The sequence below is a fragment of the Cyprinus carpio genome, chromosome A17 (genome assembly GCF_018340385.1).
Source record: "Cyprinus carpio isolate SPL01 chromosome A17, ASM1834038v1, whole genome shotgun sequence".
NCBI lineage: Eukaryota > Metazoa > Chordata > Actinopteri > Cypriniformes > Cyprinidae > Cyprinus > Cyprinus carpio.
The window spans coordinates 5,875,185-5,902,363 of NC_056588.1; the positions used below are offsets into that span (position 1 = coordinate 5,875,185).

Here is a 27,179-nt window from a genome sequence, read left to right on the forward strand (position 1 = left end):
ACTAAAACCAAAACTGTTAAAAAAAAGTTTATCATTATCTAAAATAAAGCTAAAATGAAACATAAATATTAGATGAAAAACTACAATAGTATATAAACAATACTAAAATAACACTGTTACCTGTGCAAAATTACATATTGGGTAAAAGGGAAAACAATTTGAATGAAACTTTTCTTAATAAAAACAGTTCCTACATCAATAACATAACAAATTACCCAAACAAAGCACGCACACCGACAGAAGATGTTACCGAATTACTGTACAAGGGGCAACACGGGTTATACAACATACATCTGAAATGTGTAAAGTATTAATACTTAATTAATACTTATCTGAATTACTGTACTTTGATTCCCTACTAAATAAATAAATAAATAAAAGTGACCTCTAAATCTATTTTTCTAGTTTCATTTTAATTTTCAGGGTTTTTTTTATTTTTATCTGTCTTTTTAAACTTCAGCGTAGAATTAATTGTACTGAATTTAATTTATTCTGATTTTAATAAAACAATCTGGGCAGGATGGTTTTCAATACTGTATCAGTAATGAAAATAAGAATTTTCATTACTATTTCATTACTATTCATTACTATTACAGTAATAAGAATGACATTTGTGGAGGGTGCTTGATTGTCATGCAATAAAATCTAAATATTTTAATATTATTTTAAATATATGATATAAAATTTTAATATATGATATAATATGTATTATAAGACGTCTTAAAGAACAGATTCTGGATTGTCTTTCTAAGCCATAACCTAGAGAGCAGGGTGAAATTTAATCTGGGTCTAAGACTGTTACCTAACACTGTAAGGAACTGTGATTTCTTCTCAGACTGAAAATGAGATAAAGGAAGAACAGAAAGTGAAAAGTGCTCTATCAGAGCTCCTCGCTAAACTGTCAGACATCTTCAGCACTCAGAGGAAAGAAGAAGATGACATGATTGCTGAACAACACAGTCTGTCCAAACGGTACATTTGTTTAGTGCTCTTTCTTCTTTGCTTTATCATGATGACTAACTTGAAATGTTTATCTTTGTTCCTCTGTTCCAGGTTTCAGGAGAATAAACTGAGACATGATGAAGAGGTTATATCCATTGCCAAATGTAGATCTGAAATCAAAAACATGAAAGAAGAGACGAGACAGCTTCATGAGGCTAACATGCATGGCCCTGTCTTTTGTTTAATGGCTTGGACTTACTACAGTACATTACAACTAAATGGTTTCACACCTTCATTTGTGTGGTTGTCTCTCAGAATCAATGCAGAAATGGAACTGGAAGGTCAATTGGCCAAACAGAACATGAGCAAGTCTTATTTTAATCTTACTTTAATGATATATCTTCTATTTTGGACTAAACTGCAAAATGAAAAAAAAAATTTTTATACCCCAGATAAATTGGTAAAAGTAATAAGATAATTTGCAAATTGCATAATATAGAAACAAGATATATTCAAGATATATTCCCTGAAAACCAGAAGCAGTTTACCTTGAATAAAGTTTGTCTTTAAGTAATTGGAATAAATTGTATAAATTAATTAGAATTTTTTTTAATACCATGCACAATTTTGCTTCTCAAGCAAATTGATCTTGTTCATGGTTTAGATATTTTAACTGAATAACAAGACAGTAAAGCAGTTTATTTATTTTTTTTGCAATATATAGGAGAAAAAAATCAATTAATTAAAAAAACCAAAATAATAGAATACATAGAATAGATAAATCACTTTGCAAATTAACAAATAATATTTTTACTGGTTAAATTCATGTTTAAGTGTGGTTAAATGTAAAGATATATTAACTTTTAAAACAAGTTTAACTTGATCTGCAAATGTCATTGGGCAGTTAACCATGAGAATTCATTAGTCCTCCTCAAATATTACGTAATATTAATAAAGAACAGTACAGTATTTCCAATAACGTCTGACATTAAAAAAAAAGTCCGATTTCAGTTGTTAAGAGCAACTTTTGGATGGTTTTATATATTTTATCAAATTTAAAATGTATAACGACTATAGAAAGTATGGTAACATGGTTTCATTTGTTAGCATTAGGAATTAATGCATTAGGAAACATGAACAATGAGCACAATAATTTATTCATCAAGTAAAAACAGTTGACAAACATTCCTTTTTTATAGATTTGATGCCATGGATGTAGCACACCACTATGTAAAACATCACGTTGAATAAAACTCTAAAACATTAATATCTCTAATCAGTTTGTATTCCGCACATCACTGTTGAACTTACACATAATAAATATACATGCTTAAAAGAAATCATTAGTCAAGTTGTATGCAGAATTACATAGCAGCAAAACAATCATAATTCCACATGCAAATTTGTCATTGTCAACATACCTTTTATAGTGTTAAGCTTTTATCATTTAACATGCATGAAAATAAAGCGTAAATACATACAATTGTATTTGGCACAAGAAAGTTTATGTCATATGAAAATCGTTAACATTACTTCAGGGCTCTCAGGAAATTCACAGGCCGGCTGTTTCATATATATACATATATGCATACATATATATATGCATATAACAAAAAATACATTGTACATTACAACAGATTGTTGATTTGTATCTTCTTGACAACAGATACAAATCACAAAAAGTATCAAAACCTAAATGAATAATATATACTTAAGTTAACATGAATTTACAAAAACATTGACTACTACAGAACATTCTTTACAAAGTATGTCATTTGATCTCTGTTCAATACAAGCAAACAAATAGACGTAAAGAAAACTTTATGGCATCATACTATATCACAAGCAATATGACTAAATGTTCTGTTTATGGCTCTTTGGTGTCCGTGCCATAGGTGTCATTACATTAAAAGTCTCTAACATTAGAGTTTGAGGGAGGTGATTCTCCTACACAGGAAGTGACATCAGTGTCCATTTCCACCCTCTGACAGAATTCTGTTTGGCTCTGTGAACCTGGCCGTCAGCAGGTAGAAGAGAGCAGGTCCAGGCACCAGAGCCAACAAAGGCAAATCCTGCCCCAGTTTATCCAGTCGGGATATGGAAATAATACCATATGCATGAAGGAGCCAATGGCTGAAGAGAACCACGAGGCGTTTCTTCTTAGCCACAAGGTTTTTGAAAGACTGTGGGAGGTAAGTCACAAACAGTTTTAACACGTGTCTTTAAAAATGAATAAAAGGCATTATGATATATATAAAAAATAAACACACTACACAATGTATTTACCTGTATCTCCGAAGCTGACATATAAACTGCCAACGTGACCAACGATAAGACCAAAATAATATATGGAAATGCATAATCTGATGAAATAAGAAATGGAAATATAAAAACACAAAAGTCATCCAAGATTATTAGTTAGCTAAAACCATAAAAAAACAACTTTGACATAAAATAAATTACTTTTTCATTTTAGCTAGTTGCCAAGGCAACATTTCTCATTTAGCATTAGTTTAACTTGTAGTAATATAACTAAAACTTAATTAAAAATTAAAAGAATGATATAGACATTTAAAAAATAATAATACAAATAGCAAAAACAACAAAAGTACAAAAACTGTAACTAAACTTAAAATAGAAAATTCAAATCATTAAAAAATTATTCAGATTTTATTTCAGCTAGTTGCCAATGCAATTTCATTTTACTTGTTGTATAAAATAACTAAGCTGAAATACAAATGAATAAAAACTACATGTACATTTAAAAAATAATAATACTAAAATGAAAAAAAAAATTACTAAAATGAAAAAAAAAATTACTAAAATTTCAACTAAAACAGAAAATCTAAAAAGAATTCAAAATATTAATAATATAAACATATTTTCTTGGGAACACTTTCAAGTGTTCGACACTCACAAAGAAGTCCTCCTCCAACTGCCTGCAGGACAGTGAGGATGGGGAAGAAGTACAGCGCTGCGTAGATGCTCTTGAAACGATCGGTCTTGCCTAAACCGCACGCAATCTTTTTAACCAGAAGTGGTCGCAGAAGCATCATAAAAACCAGACAGAAGGCATAGTAGATCAACACGATGGTGTACCTAAAACAACAGGTCATCAGAAACCAACAGAAAGATATGGTGTCTAAAATCAAATCAAATGTCATTTTGAAAAGGCCACTCACAGAGGGAACACAGCCTCCTGCGTGCAGTGCAGAGTGGTGACATAGTCAGGACTGGGGTTATACAACATGGTGTACCAGTCAGAAAGCATCTTAACCTCGCAGGAACGAATATAAAGAGAGCCCACAGGATCGTTGAGAAGCAGAGTCACTATAGCAGCAGCCGTACACTCAAACAGGGCGGTAATATGCTGGAAAAGGGCACTAGAACTGGAGATGATATTAAGAGAGCATAGGTTAGTTTGAAGCTCACTTTAAAAATTCATTAAAGTTTAAGGGGATAGTCCACCCAAAAAATCGAAATTCTGGCATCATTTACTCATCCTCATGTCATTCCAAACCTGTCAATCACTTGAACATAAAAGAAGATATTATGAAGAATGTTGGTAACCAGACAGTTTTGCTTTCCATTGACTTCAATTGTATGGACAAAAAATATATTAGAAGTCAATAGGAATCAAAACTGTTTGATTGCAAACATTCTTCATAGCATGCTTCTCGTGTACTGCAGTAGAAACATGATTTCTTTTAGTCTTAAATGGCCCTTCCACAAATGTAGGTCTAAAAAGGTCTTAAATTACAAAAGAAACTCTTAAAATCATAAAGCATAAATGGCATAAATGTTGCATGCTCTGCAAAAAAAAAAAAATATATATATATATATATATATATATATATATATATATATATATATATATATTTTTTTTTTTTTTTTTTTTTTTTTTTTTTTTCAATACAAAACAATCTAAAAATACATTTACTTGAGATGCAAAGCCTTGTTTTCTGAGAAATTGAAACAAAATTATGTTAGTTTATTTTGTAAAACAAAAACAAACATCTGTGATTGGGGTATGAAAACTTGTTTCCCTGTGAATTAAGTTGTGTATACAGGTTGTGGAACGAGTAAATGAGTTTTCATTTTTGGGTGAACTATCACTTGAGAAATAGTACTGGAAAACAAAACACAATATTGCTGCCTCATGTATCTTACTATTGTTTAGCGCAAGAAATTCTGCCGACTACCTTTTCTTCCCAGAATACCACTCAATGAAAAACCAGTGTAGGACCAGAGGCAGCATCGCCATGAAGCCCAGGTACAGCCAGTCATACAGCTCAGGAGATCCGGTGCATTTCTCACATATCTTTTCAAAGTTTGTTCTCTGGCCACGAGGACAAACCTTGATAAAAAAAGAGTGGTAACTGTTATTAAAGCCAAAAATAACTCCAAAATATTTAGCCATATTAAATCCAACCCACAAAACACCACTTACAGTCCAATCATACAAAAATACAAGCAAAACCATTCTCGATTGAACTACACTATTTTAAAAAGTCTAATTGACAGCGGTTCTCTCAGATGTACATGTGTGTAGAAATAAAGATAAAACTGATAACAAGGTCTCATTTGTTAACATTAGTTACTGCATTATCTAACAATAAGCAATATATTATTTTTAATTGTTTTATTAATATTGGTTTATGAAAGAAATCGAATTATAATTATCGCAATGCATCAACTAATGTTAACAGATTCAACATTTGATTTGAAAAAAAAACAGTAAATGTTGAAATTAATATGAACTAAGATTAATAAATGCTGTAGAGGTATTGTTCTTTCTTAGTTCATTTGAACGCATTTAGCTAACTAATTTTAACAAATAAAATCTAAATGTAAAGTGAAATAAACAATTGTGAACTAGTAAAATGCACATCAGAGCATATGTACACAATCGTGCTGTTATAAATATGACCTCTTGCATTAGCACACAGTCAAACAATCTGTGTGTGTTTAATATAGACCGATTAATATCAAATGAGGCACTTACCCCACATTCTCCTTCAAGAGAGTCATTTATGTTGGTCCTTCCGCAGTACAGCCCAGGACAGGTGGAGCTCATTGCTACAGCTGCATTACACCCAGAAAAACATCATTAAAATAACAACATCCTTTAATTCAATACAAAACATCTGACTTTTGTTGTCACTGCAGTAAACTAGCGATTCTATCAACAGCAAGAAACCATATATGACGGAATGAGATAGTCATTGGACGACAGCATTTAATCTTCTATGTTTTAACATACCCATGTCGTATGCAGCATTAAAAAACGATCAAACACTCAGTTTATTGGATTAGTTGATTTGAAGCTGTATGATCAAAACAACGTCACAGAAACCGGAAGAATACACGCCTCCGTCTTCTTCGTGAGATGTGGGACGTGTTGCTAAAAGAGAATCGTGTCACAGCGCCACTCACCGGCCAGGTTTACTGTGTGTGTGTGTGTGTGTGTGTGTGTGTGTGTGTGTGTGTGTGTGTGTGTGTGTGTGTGTGTGTGTGCGCGCGCGATATATTATTATAACTATTAAATATTTAACTTAGTATTTCATATTAAACCACCTTAAAGTCCCTTTTTCCAAACACATCCAATAGACAGACAGACAGACAGACAGACAGATAGATAGATAGATAGATAGATAGATAGATAGATAGATAGATAGATAGATAGATAGATAGATAGATAGATAGATAGATAACATAAAATCAACGTTGTGCGTTAATAGCAACGTTTGCAGGTCTGCATCAGTGGATGCGTGCGCAAAAAGAACGACAAATGAATCCAATTTTCATAACAAAGTGCATAATACAGCTGGGGAAAAAACGGGTCCGGTGTCATGGCAACGGCTTCAAACGTCACGGGGAGGCGCAGGGGCAGCATCTGTATCATAGAAATAAAATAAGCATGTAGAGCGGCGATAACAAAGAAACGGAGTCTTAAAAACGGGCGGGCCTCGGCAGCGCGGACGGTGGTCAGATGCAACGGGCTGGTAAACAATTAAACGCCTTTTTAATTCAGTGGCTATTAAAGAGTCACCATGTTAGTATTAAAGTGTAAAGAATTCTCTTGGTCGCTACTGAAGTAGACGGCTGTGTCACGTGATACCTGTTACTTTTCACAGCACTAGTCAAGGTTGACTGAATTCGAAATAGCAGACGTTTATATGTTTATAAACCAGAAACAGCAGTCATAGAGTAGCATGCTATTAAGCTATTCCCAACTCATCTGAAAACGAATTTTTTTTATTCTTCAGCGGAGAATTTGATTCAGTCGGGTATCAACGAGAGCAAACGCTGCTTTATACCTGTTACTTTTCTCCGCGCTTGTCAGAATGGACCAATCACCGTCGCCGGGGCGCACTTAAATATTATTTTGAAATAATAATTTTATGGACGTAGCTACGGCCGATTTGCATTTTCAATATTAATTCACGAAAGTATAAGACTTAAAAAGTTTAGACAGGTTAGCACAAAAATGTCATAAAATGTTCTGAAATCTAAATGCGTCTCAATAGTGAATTGGCTTTCTGGGCCTCCAAGCGCCCCCTAGATGAATAACCAGGTTTCGTCTCGTATTAACAGTAACCGAGCAGCACTGTCAGCTCAAGCATCTGTAACAGGGGAGGGCACGGGGAACATTCTTTACTCCAAGCATAGTGTATGGCATCAAAGCACCTCGTAGGGACTATCTGTGGCATCGTAGCGCATACTCATTTTTGCTGTGATACGGACACGGGAGATACTGACAAGGGATGAATTCTCTTCCACCCCGTGGATGCGCCCTAACCGTGTCCAATGGATCTCCCCGGCATCAGCAACACGACCGTGGACAACATGTCGGGCTCGGGCTTCATTTTAGAGGTTGTGACCATCAAACCCGTTGTAAACAGCCTGAGCACTCAGGCCAGCAACTATACAGCCGCGGGCGAGATGCACCGCGACACTCCGGTGAGGAGTTCGGAGGGGAACTCGGTTCTCCAGGGCATCGCGGTGGCCGCGCAGGCGCTGCTGCTCCTGGCCATCTTCTTACTGTCCAGTCTGGGTAATTCAGCAGTCGTGGTGGTTATAATCAAACACAGGCAGTTGAGAACGGTCACTAACGCGTTCATCATGTCCCTGTCGCTCTCGGATTTCCTCACGGCCGTTCTTTGTTTACCCTTCTCCTTCATGATGCTCTTCAGCAAGGATGGCAAGTGGATGTTCGGGGAGCCCTTCTGTATCGCCAACGGCTTCTTCAACACCTGCTTCGGCATCATCTCCACCTTGACCATGACTCTCATCTCATTCGACCGCTATTATGCTATCGTCAGGCAGCCGCAAGCTAAAATCGGTCGGAGGAGAGCTATCCAGCTCCTAGCGGCCGTTTGGTTCTGCGCGGTGGTCTTCTCGTTTCCTTGGTACCTGCTTAGGGAGACCTCCGGGCGCTTGGTGGTGCACAAACAGGGGTTTTACCATTGCATGTACGTGTTCCACTCTGGCACCTCCAGGATGGGTACTGAATACAGTGTAGCTTTAATAGTAGTGTGCTATCTGCTTCCCTTCGCCCTCATGTGCTTCTGCCACTACAACATTTGCAAAACCGTCCGGCTGTCGGAGATCAGGGTGCGGCCGGTGACCACTTACGCGCATCTGTTGCGCTTCTACAGCGAGATGCGCACCGCCACCACCGTGCTCATCATGATCGTGTTCAGCATCTTCTGCTGGGGGCCCTACTGCCTGATGGGCATCATCACCGCGCTCGGGAGCTATTCTTTCAATCCTGCTATGGATACTGTGGCCATCTGGATGGCGTGGGCTAACGGTGCCATCAACCCGTTGATTTATGCCATAAGGAACCCGAATATATCCATGCTGCTGGGTCGGAGCAGAGAGGAGGGATACAGGACTAGAAACATAGCCGCGTACCTGTCCACGCAGACGCAGCGCAGGGACGCGATCCGGGACCGGGCGGACCGGATTCGGGATCGGTACGTGAGCCGACACGGCGCAAACAGCCGTCTGTCTTCCTCTAGCCCGGCTAACGGCGGAGATGTGGCTATGTGGGCCTGTAAAAACCCGGCGGTGTTCTTCTGTAGAGATGCGCATCCGGATACGATCACTGAACCGGCGGTGCCCAAAGTTGAGACTGCTGACACCAGTTTGTAATGCGGTCAAAACTTTATGATGATAACGGGAGGTGCTACAGGTGTACAGTGGGACCCAAAATGACTTGGGTCACACTTAAAAATACAAAAAAATATTTTATTGCACTGGATAACAAAATGTCAAGTCATGCCAACTCAGTGGTAACTCATTTGTAACGTGTGTGTGTGTGTGTGTGTGTGTGTGTGTGTGTATATATATATATATATATATATATATATATATATATATATATATATATATATATATATAATTTAATCACACAGTCTCGTCATGCCAACTCAGTGGTAACTCATTTTGCCACACACACACACACACACACACACACACACACACACACACACACACACACACACACACATATATATATATGTATATATATATATATATATATATATATATATATAGTTATTTTATGACATTTACATTGTTTGCATATATCAGAGGCTGTTTCTTGATATTTTGCTCACAGTAAACATATAGCCTATTTTATTACACACTCTTAATATAATTTTCTAATTAAGTTATATTTATTTAGTTGTTGTTGTTGTTTTGTTTAATAAACATGTTTATTTACACGAAAAGTGTTTTAGTAAATACTCTGTTAAATAGTTAAGCTTTACATATATAATCATGTTTAATTTGTCGAATTTTTAATTTTTATTTTAATTTTTTTATTTATTTATTTAAAAAAAAATTTTTTATTACTTTTTGTAGTTTTTTATAACAATTATTTAATTAGGGGTAAAGTCACAATGCAAAAACTGTGTTCTTATGTTGGCTATTTTATTACAGCAATTTCATTTTGCTACAAGTAAAAATTCACCTGTAGAACCTCCCTTTATATTTCAGTAAATCATGTGCATTCAAATAAATGCAAATAGGCCTACTAATCAAAGTTTCATGTCAATCCCAAATATTTGAATGTACATTAACTAACAGCATTATTACGTTATATAATGTTTTATTTATTTATTTATTTTTAAAAAAACATTATTTTGCCTGTTTTTAAAGCTGAAGTATGTAGGCTAATTTCTACGTCTCTAGCGCCACCTAGCAAACTGTAAAAGTGACGCTTTACGAAGAAACAGATAAACCCTGCCCACAACTCACGCTATTAGTCGTGTCAGTATTGTAGTGTACAGACGTGGCCAAAAATTTTGAGAATGAAATAAATATTAATTTTCCCAAAGTCTGCTGCCTCAGTTTTTATGATGGCAATTTGCATATACTCCAGAAAATTATGAAGAGTGATCAGATGAATTGCAAATAATAGCAAAATCCCTCTTCGCCATGAAAATTAACTTAATCCCAAAAACATTTCCACTGCATTTCAGCCTTGCCACAAAAGCACCAGCTGACATCATGTCAGTGCTTCTCTCATTAACACAGGTGAGAGTGTCGATGAGGACAAGGCTAGAGATCACTCTGTCATGCTGATTGAGTTAGAATAACAGACTGGAAGCTTTAAAAGGAGGTTGGTGCTTGAAATCATTGTTCTTCCTCTGTTAACTATGGTTACCTGCAAGGAAACACGTGCAGTTACCAATGCTTTGCTCAAAAAGGGATTCACAGGCAAGGATAATGCTGCTAGATGAATCCCCTTTCCAATTGTTTGGGGCACCTGGAAAAAAACTTGTCCAGAGAAGAAAAGGTGAGCACTTCCATCAGTCCTGTGTCATGCCAACAGCAAAGCATCCTGAAGCCATTCATGTATGGTAGTTGCTTCTCAGCCAAGGGAGTGGGCTCAGTCACAATTTTGCCTAAGAACACAGCTATGAATAAAGAATGGTACAAAAACATCCTCCAAGAGCAACTTCTCCCAACCATCTAAGAACAGTTTGGTGATGAACAATGCCTTTTCCAGCATGCTGAAGCACCTTGCCATAAGGCAAAAGTGAAAACTAAATGGCTCTGGGAACAAAACATCAAAATTTTGGGTCCATGGCCAGGAAACTCCCCATACTGTACCTTAATCCCATTGAGAACTTGTGGTCAATCCACAAGAGACGGGTGGACAAACAAAAACCCACAAATTCTGACAAACTCCAAGCATTGAATATGCATGAATGGGCTGGAATCAGTCAGGATGTGGCCCAGAAGTTGATTGACAGCAATGCCATGGCGAACTGCAGAGGTCTTGAAAAAGAAGGGTCAACACTGCAAATACCGAGTCTTTGCATAAACTTATTGTAACTGACAATAGAAGCCTTTGACACATAAAATTCTTGTAATTATACTTCAGTATACCATAGTAACATCTGACAAAAAGATCTAAAAACACTGAAGCAGCAGACTTTGTGAAAATTAACATTTGTGTCATTCTCAATACTTTTGGCCACGACTGTAGGATTAGGCTCGCTCTTGACACATTCTTCAGCTTTAAATAGGCCTATAACTAAAAATGTCAAAGTATAAATGTAAATGAATTTAAGATGCATTATTATGCATTAGAGTCTCTATTAAGGATTAATGTAATCTTTTGATACCATCAACCTAATGTATATTTGGAATCAAACTCTCCAAGCATGAGTTCATTAGTGTAATGAATCAGCAGATATAGTGCGTAGACTAGTGTGTGTGCAAAGTGCCAAGATGAAAGTCACTCTTGAGCCTAATGCAAATGCTTTACAACACTGTGAATGAAACTAGTTTACAGAAATCTCTCACAAAACCATATTTATGCTGTTCGTCATCTGCTCTGGGGTGTTAACGCTGTTCTGGAATTTTAACAGTGAAACTTACCAGAGGTGAGAGGATTTTATAACTCTTTAATTGAACAATTGGTCATTTAAGAAATAGGGCTAGAACTTTTTCTTTTCATTGTGAATTGTCTTTGCTTGTAGGTTTACACCCTTCACACTTCAGTTTTTTGAATATACAGGCATCCAGAACCATATACCTGCTATACTGTAATAAAAAAGACCTCAAAATCAAACTAAATTTACAGAAAACATCCAATAAAATAGAAATGGGTTATAATTTTCTTTTATTAACCTGTAAACGGCATACATTTCTGTCAAATAATTGATCATATTTTTGAGGGAAAAACTAGATCTTTTCTTTGAGATTTCGGAAGATGAACATAACAAATACAACCAACAAAGCGCCTTAACCATTGGATGTACTGTAGCATGGTTTGCAGAATACAGAAATAAATTAATGTTAGTATTTAACTATTTGGAACAATTTCTATATGAACTTTTAATATTTCAGGGTGCCACTTTGGAGCATGAATTGATCAAATTCTGAATTTATATGACTGTAGCATGAGACTGCCCTTTATTAGTTTGATGTGAGGGGTTAAACCGCCATTCATGTTTCTAGATATCAGTGCTTTTTAGTCTTTTATATTTGATAAAAATCTCTTTGGATAGGCTTTTCCTGCAAACATTCATCAGTATTTATATCAATGTAAGACCAGCTTTAGAGCTCTAGAGAGGTATATTGTGTTGATAATCCAATCTAACAAAAGCACAGGGTCTTTTATATACAAAACCTTCCTTGAAACATGCATTTTAGAGACAGTATAAGCAGGCATAAAAGAGTAATTTTTTAAACCTTGTTGGTTTCAGTAAAAGGAGAGAGATGCATTATAATTTTCAAATACTAAAATTACAATTTTTTTTTTTTTATTATGTTTTGATTTAAGATATTATGTTATTAAATAATTGTTGTAATTTGTTTTTTTTGGAGGTTTTTTTGATGAAATAAAAGTTTGATTATGTTTTATCCATTTTTGGCTTTCTGTTTGATTACTATTCACAAATCACTCTTTGACAATTCAGTTTAAAGTGTAATTATGGCTCTGGAGCAATTTGTTAACCTTATATCATCTTGCAATTCAAGAAAAATTTCAGGTCAAACTGATGACAAGTCAGCAGTCAAAACACCAATGCAATGACCCTCAGGGTTTATTTATTGATTACATATCTCACATCCAAATGAATTCTTAAATAAAGAAAACAAAAAAATCCTGCCAATAGAGGAAACTATTACAAAGTAATACAATATTAAAAAGAACTAGATTTAATGGCATCCGATCAACAGGAAAAAACTATTAGCACAGAATAGTAGTAGTGTCAAGGACTAAGAAAAGGCCTTGGTCAGAAGAGTTAACAATGGGTATATGTACATATATACAACCTTAAACACAAACAAAAGAAATTACAGGAATATACATGCACGGCAGGTTTCGCATCCACAGCTCTTTTTAATGAATGTTCTTTTTGGTAACTGTCCTTCTGTCATCCTCTAAAATATATGTGCAATCAAAGTTTGACCTCAGCATATTTTTTTCCTGTCAGTACATTTAATACATGGCATCTGTAGATTTATAATAAACACTTCAACTTCAATAACATTTTATACAAGAGGTTGTTTTCTGAATTTTAAGTTGTGCATTGTGCTTTAACAGGTCTGGAATGGAAAGTTTATTAATAAACAATTGCTTGTGCTTGAGTTACAAATGTAACAAGAAAATACTCATTATAATCACACCAGTCTCATCATCCAATGATATACAAGTATCACTGGTTATTATTTGCGTCCCACAATTTAACAAAAATCACTTTTGCTTCCAAAACACTGACATTTAGTGTTTACCACACCACATATTGCAAAACAAGGCCAGTTTCTTGATAGTGCACGTTGTACACCAACAATAACTCAACAAGAATGTATGCAGTATCTGAAAAGACCGATATAAATGGGGTTTATGGTCAGGCAAGAAAAACTGTGAAAATGAGTGTTTCTGGATTTCAGCACCAGTTTGTAGCCCTTTCTGCTCATTCTTTCTGTGTGACTCCTGTCATCTTCAACACAAACACTGTCACATCTGATTTACATGTTTAGAAAAGACTATAAATCTTTAAGAAGTATTTTGGCAGTCAGCACAAAACAGGGCCTGGACATCCTCTCCAGTTCTAAACAGAGGTAGAGCTTGTGCACGCAGGAGTAACGTCTCAGCTCTACCAACAGTGGGCAGCACTCACACATGCAGCTTCCTCAGAAGTTGAGTTTGGTGATGGGCCTCTCTCTGCTGCTCTCTGCACTCTGTTTGCCCGGACGTTTGCGGTTGTGTTTCATCTTCGATAGGTCTTTGTCGAACACCTCTCCGGATCGGAGTGCAGACACCAGGTCGTCGAATTCTCCATCCTCCTCGCAGTTCTCTTTGGCTTTCCGGGCTTTTCTTTCCTTCTCACGCTGTTCCTTGAGCTGTTCACAGACATATTTTTATATGTAAATTTGTGGTGTTAAATCGGAATGGTAAAGCACTGCCTACTTCATACTACACAGTGCACACTATAGGCAGAATACTTATTTTTTCCTTACAAACCACCTCTCCTTAATTTGTTGCATGTTTTTATTTTGATGAATTCTCACTTTGCTGAATGACAAGGATTTTTACTGTTACATTTTCAGGAGATGCATTTTGTGTTTTATACAACAAATGATTACATTTTTTTCAAATCTGCATATTGGTATGATTTCTGAAGGATCATGTGACTGAAGACTGGAGTAATGATGCTGAAAATTCAGCTTTGCATTACAGGAATAAATTACATATTTCAAATATATTTAAATTGTAAAAAGACACAATATTACTGTTTTTACTGTATTTTTGGTCAAACATATGCAGCCTTGTTAAGCATAGCAGACTTCTTTCAAAACAAAAACATTGTAAATCTTACTGACCCCAAATTTACAATAGTATATAGAATACAGCATGCAGCATTGATTGATTTTTGCTTAGGGTGTTAGTACAACACCTTTAGAGAGAATCTTGCATGTGCATGTGTTTGAGATGGACACAGTGCATGCTTGTTGATACATTACCTGCGCCTCCATGCGTGCCCTGCGCTCTTCCTCCTCCTTGCGTCGTCGCATGTTCTCATTGTCCTGTTTAGCTTCACTGAATGCCTGTAGGAACTGATCAAAGATGCCAAAGAACTCATCCGGCTGCATGCGTGTGGTGTCCTCACCAAAGTGCTTCACGGCCTTCTCAAACTGTGTAGAACGAAAGACAGAGACATCTAGGAGGGCGAAAGTATTCATTTCCATAAAAATAAAAAAAACATACTGACCCCAACATTTTGAACAGTAGTGTATGAATGTATTGAAATGTTTCTAACTAAGACCAAACCTTCATCTGCACCTTTGCCAACCCCTTAGAAAACCAGCTAGATCCCAACATAAAACTCAACCACTGCGGCAGCATCAAATCCATCCCATGTGCAGCTTCATGAGCAGGATTAGACTTTAAGAACCTGCCTTTGAAACTGATCTTCAGCCTATTGCAGTTAAAGATTATGGTCCATGTTTCCAGCAGTTCCAATGTCCACAAAGATGGACAGAAGCCCAATAAACTCCAGTGAAAGCAGTGATTTAGCTTCTACTAGGCCGAGTTATGTTTGCCAGCATGGAGTGGGGAAAAAATCTGGCGTTTCAGATGTTTAACGGTGACTTCAAAGCTGCAGCGGAGCTCTCATATTTAATACTGTTAGAGTGACGGGCCTCACTATGCTTAAACCTCTCATAAACCTTTAACATCTATTAGCTTCTCAGGCTCAGTGAACTGTGGTGCGCTTTCGTTCTTACCAAATCCTTGGCGTCCTGAAGAGAGTCTTCCACTTCAGAGAAACTGAAACCAGCCACAGTAATGAACTGACTCACAACAGACACAAACTTATCGCCGTTGGTCTGAGGCTGACTCTTCTGGTACTCCAGCTCCTGTTGAGAGAGAGACAGACAGGCTGCTATCAAGACACAAGTAATGCAATGACTTAAATAACAGATATTTAATAGGAAAGAGTGAATGCCGATTCATCCCAAATCTCCCAAGAAAACACCTTAGTAATCTAGCAAGGCCTTCGAACTTTAAATCTCAGTTATTTTCTGAAGTGTTGTAATCATAAATAATGTTTTAGCCAATGATGTTGCATGGCTGTTATATAAATAGATACATTTGTGTCACTGGATGACCTCATAAGCTGTAACGCTTGTTGTAATTGTAGAGAAAATGAGAGAATGGCGCTTACCGTCTCCACGCTTTTTAGGCCAGTGCGTAGATTGTTAATGTCTTTCTCCAGTTCAGTCATGCTGGGAAAAAAGAAAGAAAAATAAGTTGGAGAGAGAGATAATGAGAGATAATGTTTCACTGGATAATTCGCAGACCCTTTAATCTCATTTTGAATGGCTGAGGAATGAATCACATCAAACAGTATCTTCACACAGTGACTATGGTTTTGCCAAATAGAACTTGTTCCTGGATCAACAACTTTTGTTGGTGCTGGAACAACATTCGTGTCTAACATTTTATCTCATGTTCTAACCCCATCCCGAACTATAAACTACCCCTAAAATGAGAATGAAATGATGGGCTTAAACTGTTCAAGCTCTAAGCACTTACCTTAGAGCTTAATTAATCGGGCTATTAAAGGAATATTCCGGGTTCAATACACAGTCCTGTTCAAAAGTTTGGTGTTGGTAAGATTTTTTTACAACTTTTTGGAAGTGCTTACAAAGGCTGCGTTTATTTAAAGAAAAATACAGTAAAAACAGTTCTATTTTAAAAAGTTTTAAAAAGTTCTATTTTAATATATTTTAAAACGTAGTTTTAAAATCTTCTACTTTTATGCATCATTACTCCAGTCTTGTGTCACATGATCCTTTAGAAATCATTCTAATATGCTGATTTGCTGTTCAAGAAACATTTCTTATTATTAGCAACGTTGAAAACAGTTGTGCTGCTTAATGTTTTTTATACAATATATAATTGTCTTTTGATCAATTTTATGTGTCCTTGCTGAATTAAAACAGAAAATAAAAAAGAAAATATCTTTCTGGCCCTAAACAGTTGAAGCATTTGTGGTGAAACATTGATAATTTGGCCCTAAACAGTTGAAGCATTTGTGGTGAAAAGTTGATGATTTTGTGGTGATAAATTGTTTATTTAAAAAAAATAAAAAATGTAACTCATTTCATTAATTCTTCTGTTAAAACCTGTGCATTATTTGAGCTTTAAAGCTTTGATATAACTTCACATATAAAAGGACAGTAAGGTGAATTAAAATCATGGTAACATGTATATTGTTTGTCTTGTTGACATACGATTGAGAGAGTATTTGTATTTGAGTACAAGAAAGTGAGGGACCAATGTAAATTAATTTTGTGCTAATCAAAATTATTCCACAAAGTGCCGTTGATTAAGCTTAACTTGTACTAAACCTGGAAAACTGGAAAGTGTTGTTCCAGGACCAATATTTGCTTTAATCCCAGAGACACAGAAACTCTTAAATGGGTGCAATAGTTGATCGTTTTAGGTGCTTACTTGACTTTGGCTGCTTCTGGAACGTCGCGCAGATCCTCATGAATCAGGCTGACTTTAGGGTACTTCTGCTCAAGAATGGTAATCAGGTAGTGCAGGAGAGTGACGTTCCTGTTGAGAAACACATAGCTTGTGTAACTGCATGACTGGTAGGAGTTTAATATGCAGTACTCACACAAACCAAAGCCCTGTCTTTACTTGTCGATGCTGGACTTGGTGTCAGCGATCTTGTTGAGAGAGGACACTTTGAAGCCAAAGGCATTGCCCCTCTGGCCTTTGTTCATGTAGTTGCCGAAGGCCAGCACCACCTCCAGAAGCTGTTGAAGATTCCTGCTCTGAAAAACCTCCTTAGAGGCTTTACTGAGAGCTGAGAGAGAAAAATAACGTTTAATATTACTCCTACACCTTGCATAACCTACAAGGTATTTGTATGATTTCTTTCACATAATTGAGAAAATTACTGTAGATCACGCACGACTGATGGAGGCATCAGGATTTACCTTCCACTTTCGGCTTGATTTCTGCTATTCTTTCTGCAAACTTCTTTTTGAAGTAAAGAGACTGCAGTCTTTGCTGATAGTGGTTGATTCTGTGGTTTAAAAGGAGAATTGAAATAAAACACCATATATTATATGATAATATCTAATTTACATTACAAGACAAAAAATTTAGACACATTTTGTTGAATTTAAGTTTCGTATGATCCTATAGGTTTCTGTTTAAATAATTTAAATTAGTTTTGATGACAATTATAAATTGTGTTCATTGATTACATTTGATTATAAATTGTGGAAAATAATCAAAATAAGGAATAAATGTTTCTAAGTGACTTACTGGTAATTTATATTAAATAATATTACATATAAAAATTTATGTATAGTAAAGTAGAATATATATAATAGATCTTGAAAGAAATCTAACAAGGGGTGTACCCATAATGCATTGCTACAAAACATCTGAAACATTAACAGCCAAATATTTTTCTGTGGTTTTTCATTGTTTTGTTAAAGCATGCCTTTTCAAGAGACATGAGTCCTGTTAACCATATTAAAATAATAAAAAAAAAATAGTTCAATAACACCTGCAACTTGTTTATTTTTTTATTAATTAACGAAGCCGCCCATACTTCAGGGCTTTAATATTTATGTCTTTGTTGGCTGACATTCCAGAGATTAATGACAATGAACAATGAAGAGGTCCAAAAAAATAATGACGACATGTTTCCAGCCCTGTTTCAGCCAATTTCAGGCTTCATGCCAAACTGAGGAAAACCAAATTTGGTAATTGAAGTCATGAATTATAGCATGAGACTAGCCAGACCGAGATAAGAACGTCATTCTGTAAAACAGTTTCTTTTCCACATACTGACCTCTACACTACCTTGAGCTTTTGTGCAGACACACTATTTAGAAGATATTGTGTGTTTTGATGGCTCTGTCCAGTCTGATGAACATTATCTCTATTTATTATGTCCAAATACTAAGTGGCTTTTCATGACCTAAATTAATCTCTACCTGCTCATCTCATAAAGGAAGCGATCTGCCTTCGCCATCCGCTCCAACTCATGTTTGTGTTCCTCTAGAAGGTCCACATCACTTTTTTCTGGCACGAACTTTAACAGCTGCAGGGGAAGAAAGCAAGCATACTAATGACTAAATTTGGCCAAACAATCAGAAATCATTTTGAAAGAAAAGTCTTAAAGGTACAGTAGCAAAATAGCCTGTTTATTCATAAAATAAACTGTAAAGATAAATAATGAAAAAAAAAAAAGATACAATTGCGCATATTCTGATCCTTTTAGGCGATGCTGAGGCAATGTGGCCCCATCAAACACATTAAGTGATCGCATATACTCGTCACACTACAATAACGGTTTGATTGCTGTTAAGATTAAAACAACAGCAATCTGAAGACTTATAAAACCTGATTGCCTTTATATTGCTTTTCAAGTCCATTTGGAAAATGTTACAACCATCTACTTGCTGCTCTTATTTGGTGATTTGCTTTAAAGTTTAAACAGGGTGAGGTATACAAAGCTGCATTTTATTACCAATATAGCTACATGGCTAGATCAGGTTTTAATTAAAACCACAAAAAGCCACATTAATGTGCTTCACTCACAGGATACACACAAAAGACTTTATTCAGGCATGTGAAAAGCTGGTACAATATCAAAAGGCTTTGGTATGTTTTATATTTTTACAAACCACAGCAAATATCACCATCATTCAGAATGACAAAAGTGCAAGGTGTCTTGTCAAAATTGCTTCTGCAAACAGTAATTGCATGCTGGCTTGGACTGTCAGGCTTACGTAATTAAACCTGAGCCCTGTGCAGATGCAGTATTAGCTAATCACAGTTCTGAAATGTCTGACGTCAATCCACTGCAGTAAAACAGGTTTGTTTTGGACAAAAGCCACCTGGAGTTATGAGTTAAAGTGTGAGCTAAGTGATGGAGTATGTGGTGATGCATCTCACCTGCTCCAGCATATCCTTGGGTAGGTCTTCCTGCTCATCCATGGTCAGTATGGCTCTCTTGATCTCCTCGTTGGAGAGTTTTAATCTGCAAACAGAAGATTTGAGCAAATCAGCGCATGTGGCTCATTCCTCACTTTTGAGTTTCCATATCTTTTTTATTTTTTATTTTGAGGAGATATGAAAATTCTTTTGAGATTCACCAATTTGATATCTGATACTTGACAAAAAAGAAAAAAAAAAACACACACACACGCAAAAAGACTGAACTTGGCTTAAAAAGTGATAAATAAAATAACAATCAATAAGTAAATTAATAGCAAAGATAGAACAAATTTTTTTTAAAATAAATAATGAAAAAAGCCAAACAATCAAAAAACTAATAAATAAAATTAATAAATTAATTGATTAATAAACCTAACAAATAGACACAAATAAAAAACTAAAACTAAATATGTGAAACCCAAATAAATACATACATACAAACAGTATGCACAAAAAACATAACGTTTTGAAATAACTGAACTACTGTTTCCTGGTGCAGTAAATGTTTAAAATAGCTGAATTCCAGGCTTTTTTAACAGCTGTACAATTTAATCAAACACATGAAGTGAGCTTATGGGAGAGATCACATATATCTCTGTTTATTGCCACTGCTATGGCGAGCTGTGATGCAACAAGAAAAAAATCCTGGCTAGGATCATCTTATGAATAAAACGCTTGGCTGCAATTGTGTTTTAAACACATCGTCAACCGTCAACAAAATGGCTTAAGTAAACAAAGAATTGTTCTATATTGAGTCATGCAGGGAAGGTTTATTACTGTGAATGAATCTTAAATGGTCAAAGATGGTGGCTGTGGGATCCTAAGCTACAGACTCACTTGGTGAGAAGGATGTTGCAGTTTTGTGCACGCCGTCCATCGACGACAGACAATTCTCTGACCTTTTTAGAAGTGACAGTGTCATCCTCTGATTCTTTCTGCAAAGAATGGAATGCACTGAAGGTCAATATCACATTGAAATGAGGAGCAAAAAACTATGAGAGAGCAAGCTAATGACGATTTCACACTTGAGGTTTTAGTGCGAAACGGTCCAAAAAGTTGGGGTAATTGTCAGGTCTGATACTTAGAGATTAAAACTTTTGCAGCTTCAGAACATCATAACAGTCTAAAAAGCAGAATCACAGTCATGAGAAACAATCAAATGCAGATTTGGACTGAATGTGAAAACAACAAGAAACCTGCTGTCTAAAAAGTAAAATCCAAACAGAGTCATTTGTCAAACACAAGACAACATGTTCATGACACAACCAGACATCCACAACAGAGGCTGAAAATCTTCATCTCTTCCTCTTTAGTGCCAGCTGGGAAGCAGACAGCAAGAAATTGCGTTTAGACGATGTCACGCCGGGTTTTATTTGGAGGAAGAGGGTGAAATGAGTGGAAGGGAATCTGTCCAAGAACAGGGGGATATTTGTTTTTTAGTCGGTAGAAATCCGTCTCCTTCAACTTAGCATAAACTCCAGATGCATGCAAAACAAACTGCGTGCCTCGTAACCAACTTGGCTAATTACGAACAGAGACATCTTGAAATGAACGCTAATAAACTGAAATAGGTCATTTGGTTCATTGCGTTTTAAGCTATGCTACAAAATGCAACAATTTGGTGATTATCTGCATAAAGAATGTGCTTAACATTACATAAAAAGTACAACGCTGGTACCATGGTACTGTGATGGTATCAGATGGTACTTTGATATATACCAAGGTACTTATTGATTACGATACTTATTTATTTGGGTGAATCTCACAAAAACTTATATTTTGCAAGGATAAAACATGAAACCTATCTTAGGACAATTACAATTATTTTGTTAATAACAATTAAGCAAAAGACACATGTAAATAATATATAGCAAATAATAAAACTACAGTTTTAATTTTAAATTATTTATAAATCATTGTAGTATTTGATGTACTGTTTTTATGTGTTGCACTTGTTTTAAATGTTAAAAATCACTGTATTATAGCTTTTTAATGTAACACAGTAAAGACCACTGTACAAGAGTACTGACAATCATCAATGAAATAATAGAAATGATAAACCATGAAATGTGCTTAATTTCCATGACAACAATGGCACAATGCAACAACATTTTCTTATATATATATATATATATATATTTGTGAGATTCAACCATTCATATGACACTATAACAATTTACTTTAAAGAATACCAACATGTCTGAAAAACATGGCAGCACCTTGGTATCATCACCAAACTAAAGAGTCAGGTCCAAAGACCACTTACCTGTCTAAAGTTATTCAACAGAAAGTCCTTTATGGCAAGCAGGAAGCAGGAAAATTAGTTAGATCAGGAAATATATCAAAGGGAAGGAGTAAACATCATGCAGATAAAAACAGTGATAGAATGCAGAGGGATGGACAGAAACTGCCTGACACTGCTGTATTACTCATAGAATGAATTTGGAACAATGTGTGAGACGTTTATAATAAAGAAGCAGACATGTAAGAATTCTCATCATTCCTATACGGTACTGATAAGTTACCTGCTGTCTCTGGTAAGCAGAGAATGTTTTCTCAATATCCTCCAAGTCCAATTGTTTGAAAACTCTGATGTCGTCCAGGTCCAGCCACACGGTCCCTTCCAGTTTATTCTGCGATACAGAGGTGAATAGTGAATAATATGAATACACTACAGTTAAAAAATAAATACTATTTTAATGAAATTTAATAGAATAAAAATGTTTTTAATACTTTTCATTAATTCATTAAATTGCAGGTTAATTACAATTAATAAAAATAATACAAAATAAAAGAGGAACATTTATAAAACATTTAAATACTTAGTTTTATATATATAAAAAACTATGATAGTTCACTTGTGTAAGATATTTCATAGATATTGCAGTTTTGAAGTATCAAAATATAATTTTTTAATACATCGATTCGATCAATGGTCTGAAATGGTTTGTAATTCAGATTTTGTGCGAATAGGTCTTTAGTAAGAAACTGTATAAACTCACTTCACTGAGTTTGGTCCAGTTGAAAGACTTAAGCGGATTGGACGGCTGAGGGATGTTCTTTTTTTTCAGCATGGAGCCCAGAAGTCCTTCAGGCAGAGGTGGAGCACCAAAGCCGGGCAGGCCTGGAGGAGGTGGTGGTCCGCCGGGGGGAGGGGGCGGTGGCGGTGGTGCTCCACCTGGAGGTGGTGGAGGAGGAATGCCAGCCAGACCTGGTGGTGGAGGTGGGATGCTACCAGGGACCAACGGGACGAGTGGGGGGCCTCCTGGGACATTTGTCCTCTAAAACAAAAACAAGACACAATAGGAATGTGAAGAAAAATTGTTGAGAAGCTTTGGATCTATTATGAATATGAAGCAAAAACAATAGAAACCACATTTTGGTCTGTTCCAAACCCCTGTTGACAATGCATTCACAGACTACACACTAGACTGTTTCAGTTATGCTGCCACAAACAACTACCATTATTATCTTGGATGTGATATTAGAGCATTCTGCAGTATTAGAGCATTCTGAAAATACCATGGTATATGAATATGGTAATCATACAATACCATTATACAACTACAGTACAGTGTATACAGTACAGTACAGTACATGTATATATATATATATATATATTATTCAGAAATGTATGAAAAAGTTGTTCAAACTAATTAGAAATCAACTATTTCACACTAATTAAAAAAAAGTAAACTATCCTGTGCTGGTTTTAGTTGATTTAAGATGGTCTGATCACCTAAACTGGCCAAGCTAGGGTTAAACTCAGCCAATTTAGAAGCCAAAACAGACCAGCTAACTATCATAGGCTGGTTTAAGCTGTTTTTTTTTTTTTTCGGCAAGGAGTGGAGTGCTCATTCCAGTTCAATCACTTATGAGTTTTCATTTCAGTTAGGTTGCTGTAGAGAGAGAACAATTCACTGGGTTTTGAAAGAGGAACATTGTGCGTATGTAACATACATTACTCATCTCATGTATCTGGGCAGAAAGGTCAGAAACTTGCTGCTTAACAAGTTTATGTTCGCTGCTTTCCTTTTCCAGCTTCTCTTTCATCTTATTGAGAGTTTGCATCATTTCTTCTTTCTCTTGGGCTTTTGCATCACACTCCCTTTCTTTCTTTTCCAGCTTCTGCTGAAGTTCATTATGTTCTACGATTCAAGCCAGAGAAAACAGAAAAAAAGTTGAAATCAAAATGCACAAACGCTTCAGTATTTGACAACAGCAGCAATGTCATCGCTGATTCCCATGCTGATGAAGGCACATGTAAACACATTCAAGGCCTCCTGAGAGTAAACAGTCATTTATATCAATATACGGCCCATAGAAGGGTCATGTACCTTTTCTCATTTTTTCCGCTTGCTCTTTCCATTGTTTCACTTCGTTCTCGTTTACCAACCTGTAAAATCGAACAGGAGAACAGTATTGGGCGCTTCATTACAAACACATATGATTTTCTTTTTCAGCAGAAAACTAAAAGGAGAAATTTGTGTTCCACACAAGAAAGTCATACAGTTTAGGAAAAACACTGGAGAGAGTAAAACATCACAATTTTCATTTTTGGGTGAACTATCATTTTCTATGTGTCCCTAAACCACAAAACCCATAATTCATAAAAAAAGCACACAGATGACTTCATATTAGTCGGGTAGGACCAACAGGAAACCATGGAACCATGGAGTGCAAAATGTTTAGCGATCAGAGATGGCCCTGTCGCCTTAAAATGAGAGTCAAAATTCAGCTCTGTAACATTTGAACATACCACCAAATGTTTTCCATATGCATTCTGCATATTTGTTTTTATTTGACTGAAACTGTCCCAGACCGTCTCTAAGCCTTCTTTGAACTAGAGTGAAGTTGTGTCTCAATTCTAATTAATCCCATACAGAAAAATGACACAAAGATATGTTTATTTTAACTCTTGTACCACCAAAAGGAAGCAACTTTCAGTCTGTACACACAGTTCTGCGATTGTCATGTTCAATCATATTCTGGATGGGTCTTGGTTTATAAACAAAACAACTAAATCTAAGGTCTGGCGCTTTCCTAAAATGTGATTAGACACAGGTGAATGGGTTGCTTGGTGACTTTGGATCTGGATTATGGATTTGGGATTATATTTTTCTGAGCTAAATTACTTAAATCAAAAAATTATATGACAGACAGTTTTGGAGAGTATTAAAAGCTCAGGTTATTAATAACTGAGAAGAAATGAGGACAACAAGGGACAATTTTGTTAAATATATTGACACCAGCTGGACAAATCTCTCACTCACATTCGCACTACGTTCTTCACGTCGAAGTTCTCAAGGGGAGCCACATCGGGGTCATGACCCTTGTCATTCTGTAGGACAATCTGCTGGACAATTCGATCGAGGAGGAGCCAGTACTGCACAGTATTTCCATTTCTTTTGTCTGAGCAAAGAGCAAAGATTACGATCAACACTTCCAAGCAAACAAAACGTTCACCATAATGACTGATATAATGCATGACATATACATATACATATACATATATACATATATATATATATATATATATATATATATATATATATATATATATATATATATATATATATATATATATATATATATATATATACACACACACACACACACACACACACACACACACACACACACACACATTACCATTCATTTTGCTCACCCAAGCTGCATTTATTTGATCAAAAATACAGTAAAAACTTCTGTATATTGTAGAATATTATTACAATATAAAATATTATATAATTATATAATATAATATAATATAATACTGTCTTCTATTTTAATATATTTTAAAATGTAATTTAAAATATATTATGGTAAACCTGAATTTTCAGCATCATTACTTATGTCTTAAATGTCACATGATCCTTCACAAATCATTATAATATGCTGAATTGGTGCTCAAAAACAATTCTTATTTTTATCAATGCTGAAAACAATTCTGCTGCTTAATATCTTTGTGGAAACTATTTTTTTAAAGATTCATTGAAAAGATGAACTGCGTTTATTTGAAATATAAATCTTTTGTATAAATGTCTTTACTGTTATGAATTTAATGGATTGTTTCTGAAAAATAAAAAAATTATAATAATAAAAAATATCTTACTGACCCCAAACTTTCAAATGGTAATGTACAATGAAATGTAATGCTGAATAAATAAATAAATTGGTACAGGAAATAAAACACCTTGAACATGTCCAAAACACATGGTATTTACTGTAGTGGCATGTTCAAAACTATATACCATGGTATTATTTAGTGGCACTAGTTACAGTATGATGAGGTAATATTATGATGTCTGTTTGTTCACACTGTTATTGAGGGGTCAGGGGAAGTGTCATCACTCACAAGGCATATGAAGACAGTGCTGTAAGACGGACATAAAGTGTGGGAAGGCGTCTGTGTGGTTTATCCTCTTCCGGATGAGGTCAAACACCTGAGTAGCACTTTTAGTGTCTATATGAACCTGAACCAAGCAAACAGACAATGAAATTACTATTGAAAAAAAAGCACCTGTATTTAGAGGCAAATTAAGACAGCAAGTGTACATTTTCAAACCGCTTTGCGAGGGCTAATTCATCTTCATTTCGTAGCATCTCAAAGAAGTCCAAATGCCTGAAGAGTAAGAAAATACGACTTCATGTTAAGCTCAACAAAACCCAGCCAAGTACTTGGGGATGATGTGTCTCAAAATACAGTACTTACCGATCTAACGTGGAGTTTTCATGGGACCGTAATTTATCAATCACTGGTTGGATGCCCAGCATTAGAAATTCATACCGCAAATGAATTCTGAACTCCAAACTGGTCTGTAAATGAAACGTTGGAAGTCATGGAGAAACTCTTGGATGATTTGAATCTAATGAGATGCAGATGTAGAGAAAGTAGCGTTTACCTCCCCTGCTCCTTGACTGAGAACCGCGTTGATGAAGGACATGATTGCTGTCTTGAGGTTCACCTCATCTCTGTAGCGACCCGTACTCTTGTCCAAGTCATTTAGAAGGGTCTATGTGAAAATAGAGAAGATGGGGAGAAAGAATGAGAACAACAAAGGAGGAAGACCTCTTAATATTTCATTCATAAGTCTCAATGGCCTTATTTGTGAAACAAAAGCAGAACGAATTTCTGTGTAAATCGTTGCATTCAATTCAAAGGAACAATTTATGAACAACTGGTTTTATGAATGATTTATGTTTAAAGAATGAGGCCCAATCTGGCCCA

General features: G+C 35.6%; 3 protein-coding genes across 6 annotated transcripts in view; 1 reads left to right on the top strand and 2 right to left on the bottom strand.

Moving 5' to 3' along the window:
- Positions 1–2,080: 2,080 nt before the first annotated feature.
- Positions 2,081–6,365, bottom strand: LOC109069286 (JNK1/MAPK8-associated membrane protein-like). The gene is made up of 7 exons (XM_019085921.2): positions 6,206–6,365; positions 5,948–6,027; positions 5,145–5,299; positions 4,125–4,331; positions 3,860–4,041; positions 3,229–3,305; positions 2,081–3,125 (listed from the first exon to the last, which is right to left on the bottom strand). The coding sequence occupies exons 1-7, from the start codon at positions 6,207–6,209 to the stop codon at positions 2,907–2,909; spliced, it is 924 nt and encodes a 307-aa protein (XP_018941466.1). The 5' UTR covers positions 6,210–6,365; the 3' UTR covers positions 2,081–2,906.
- An 847-nt stretch (positions 6,366–7,212) lies between these two features.
- On the top strand, positions 7,213–9,271 carry LOC109069248 (G-protein coupled receptor 135-like). The gene has a single exon (XM_019085898.2). It carries the CDS (start codon positions 7,753–7,755, stop codon positions 9,100–9,102), a length of 1,350 nt encoding a protein of 449 aa, XP_018941443.1. The 5' UTR covers positions 7,213–7,752; the 3' UTR covers positions 9,103–9,271.
- Positions 9,272–12,995: 3,724 nt separating this feature from the next.
- The window catches only part of LOC109069409 (disheveled-associated activator of morphogenesis 1-like), a 44,913-nt gene continuing 30,729 nt past the window's right edge, over positions 12,996–27,179 (bottom strand). For 3 of the 4 annotated variants that reach the window (XM_042773686.1, XM_042773687.1, XM_042773685.1), the window contains exons 7-26: positions 26,854–26,964; positions 26,664–26,767; positions 26,507–26,573; positions 26,307–26,424; positions 25,222–25,360; positions 24,286–24,344; positions 23,909–24,096; positions 22,951–23,229; positions 22,474–22,581; positions 22,215–22,241; positions 20,786–20,883; positions 19,907–19,991; positions 18,943–19,049; positions 17,929–18,017; positions 17,627–17,795; positions 17,432–17,539; positions 16,140–16,200; positions 15,700–15,831; positions 14,938–15,108; positions 12,996–14,316 (exon numbers count right to left, since the gene is read on the bottom strand). In XM_042773686.1, coding sequence (XP_042629620.1) covers positions 14,107–14,316; positions 14,938–15,108; positions 15,700–15,831; positions 16,140–16,200; positions 17,432–17,539; positions 17,627–17,795; positions 17,929–18,017; positions 18,943–19,049; positions 19,907–19,991; positions 20,786–20,883; positions 22,215–22,241; positions 22,474–22,581; positions 22,951–23,229; positions 23,909–24,096; positions 24,286–24,344; positions 25,222–25,360; positions 26,307–26,424; positions 26,507–26,573; positions 26,664–26,767; positions 26,854–26,964 — 2,430 coding nt within the window. In that variant the 3' untranslated portion in view covers positions 12,996–14,106. The remainder of the gene's footprint in view (positions 14,317–14,937; positions 15,109–15,699; positions 15,832–16,139; positions 16,201–17,431; positions 17,540–17,626; positions 17,796–17,928; positions 18,018–18,942; positions 19,050–19,906; positions 19,992–20,785; positions 20,884–22,214; positions 22,242–22,473; positions 22,582–22,950; positions 23,230–23,908; positions 24,097–24,285; positions 24,345–25,221; positions 25,361–26,306; positions 26,425–26,506; positions 26,574–26,663; positions 26,768–26,853; positions 26,965–27,179) is intronic. The other variant, XM_042773689.1, reaches the window with a different exon arrangement.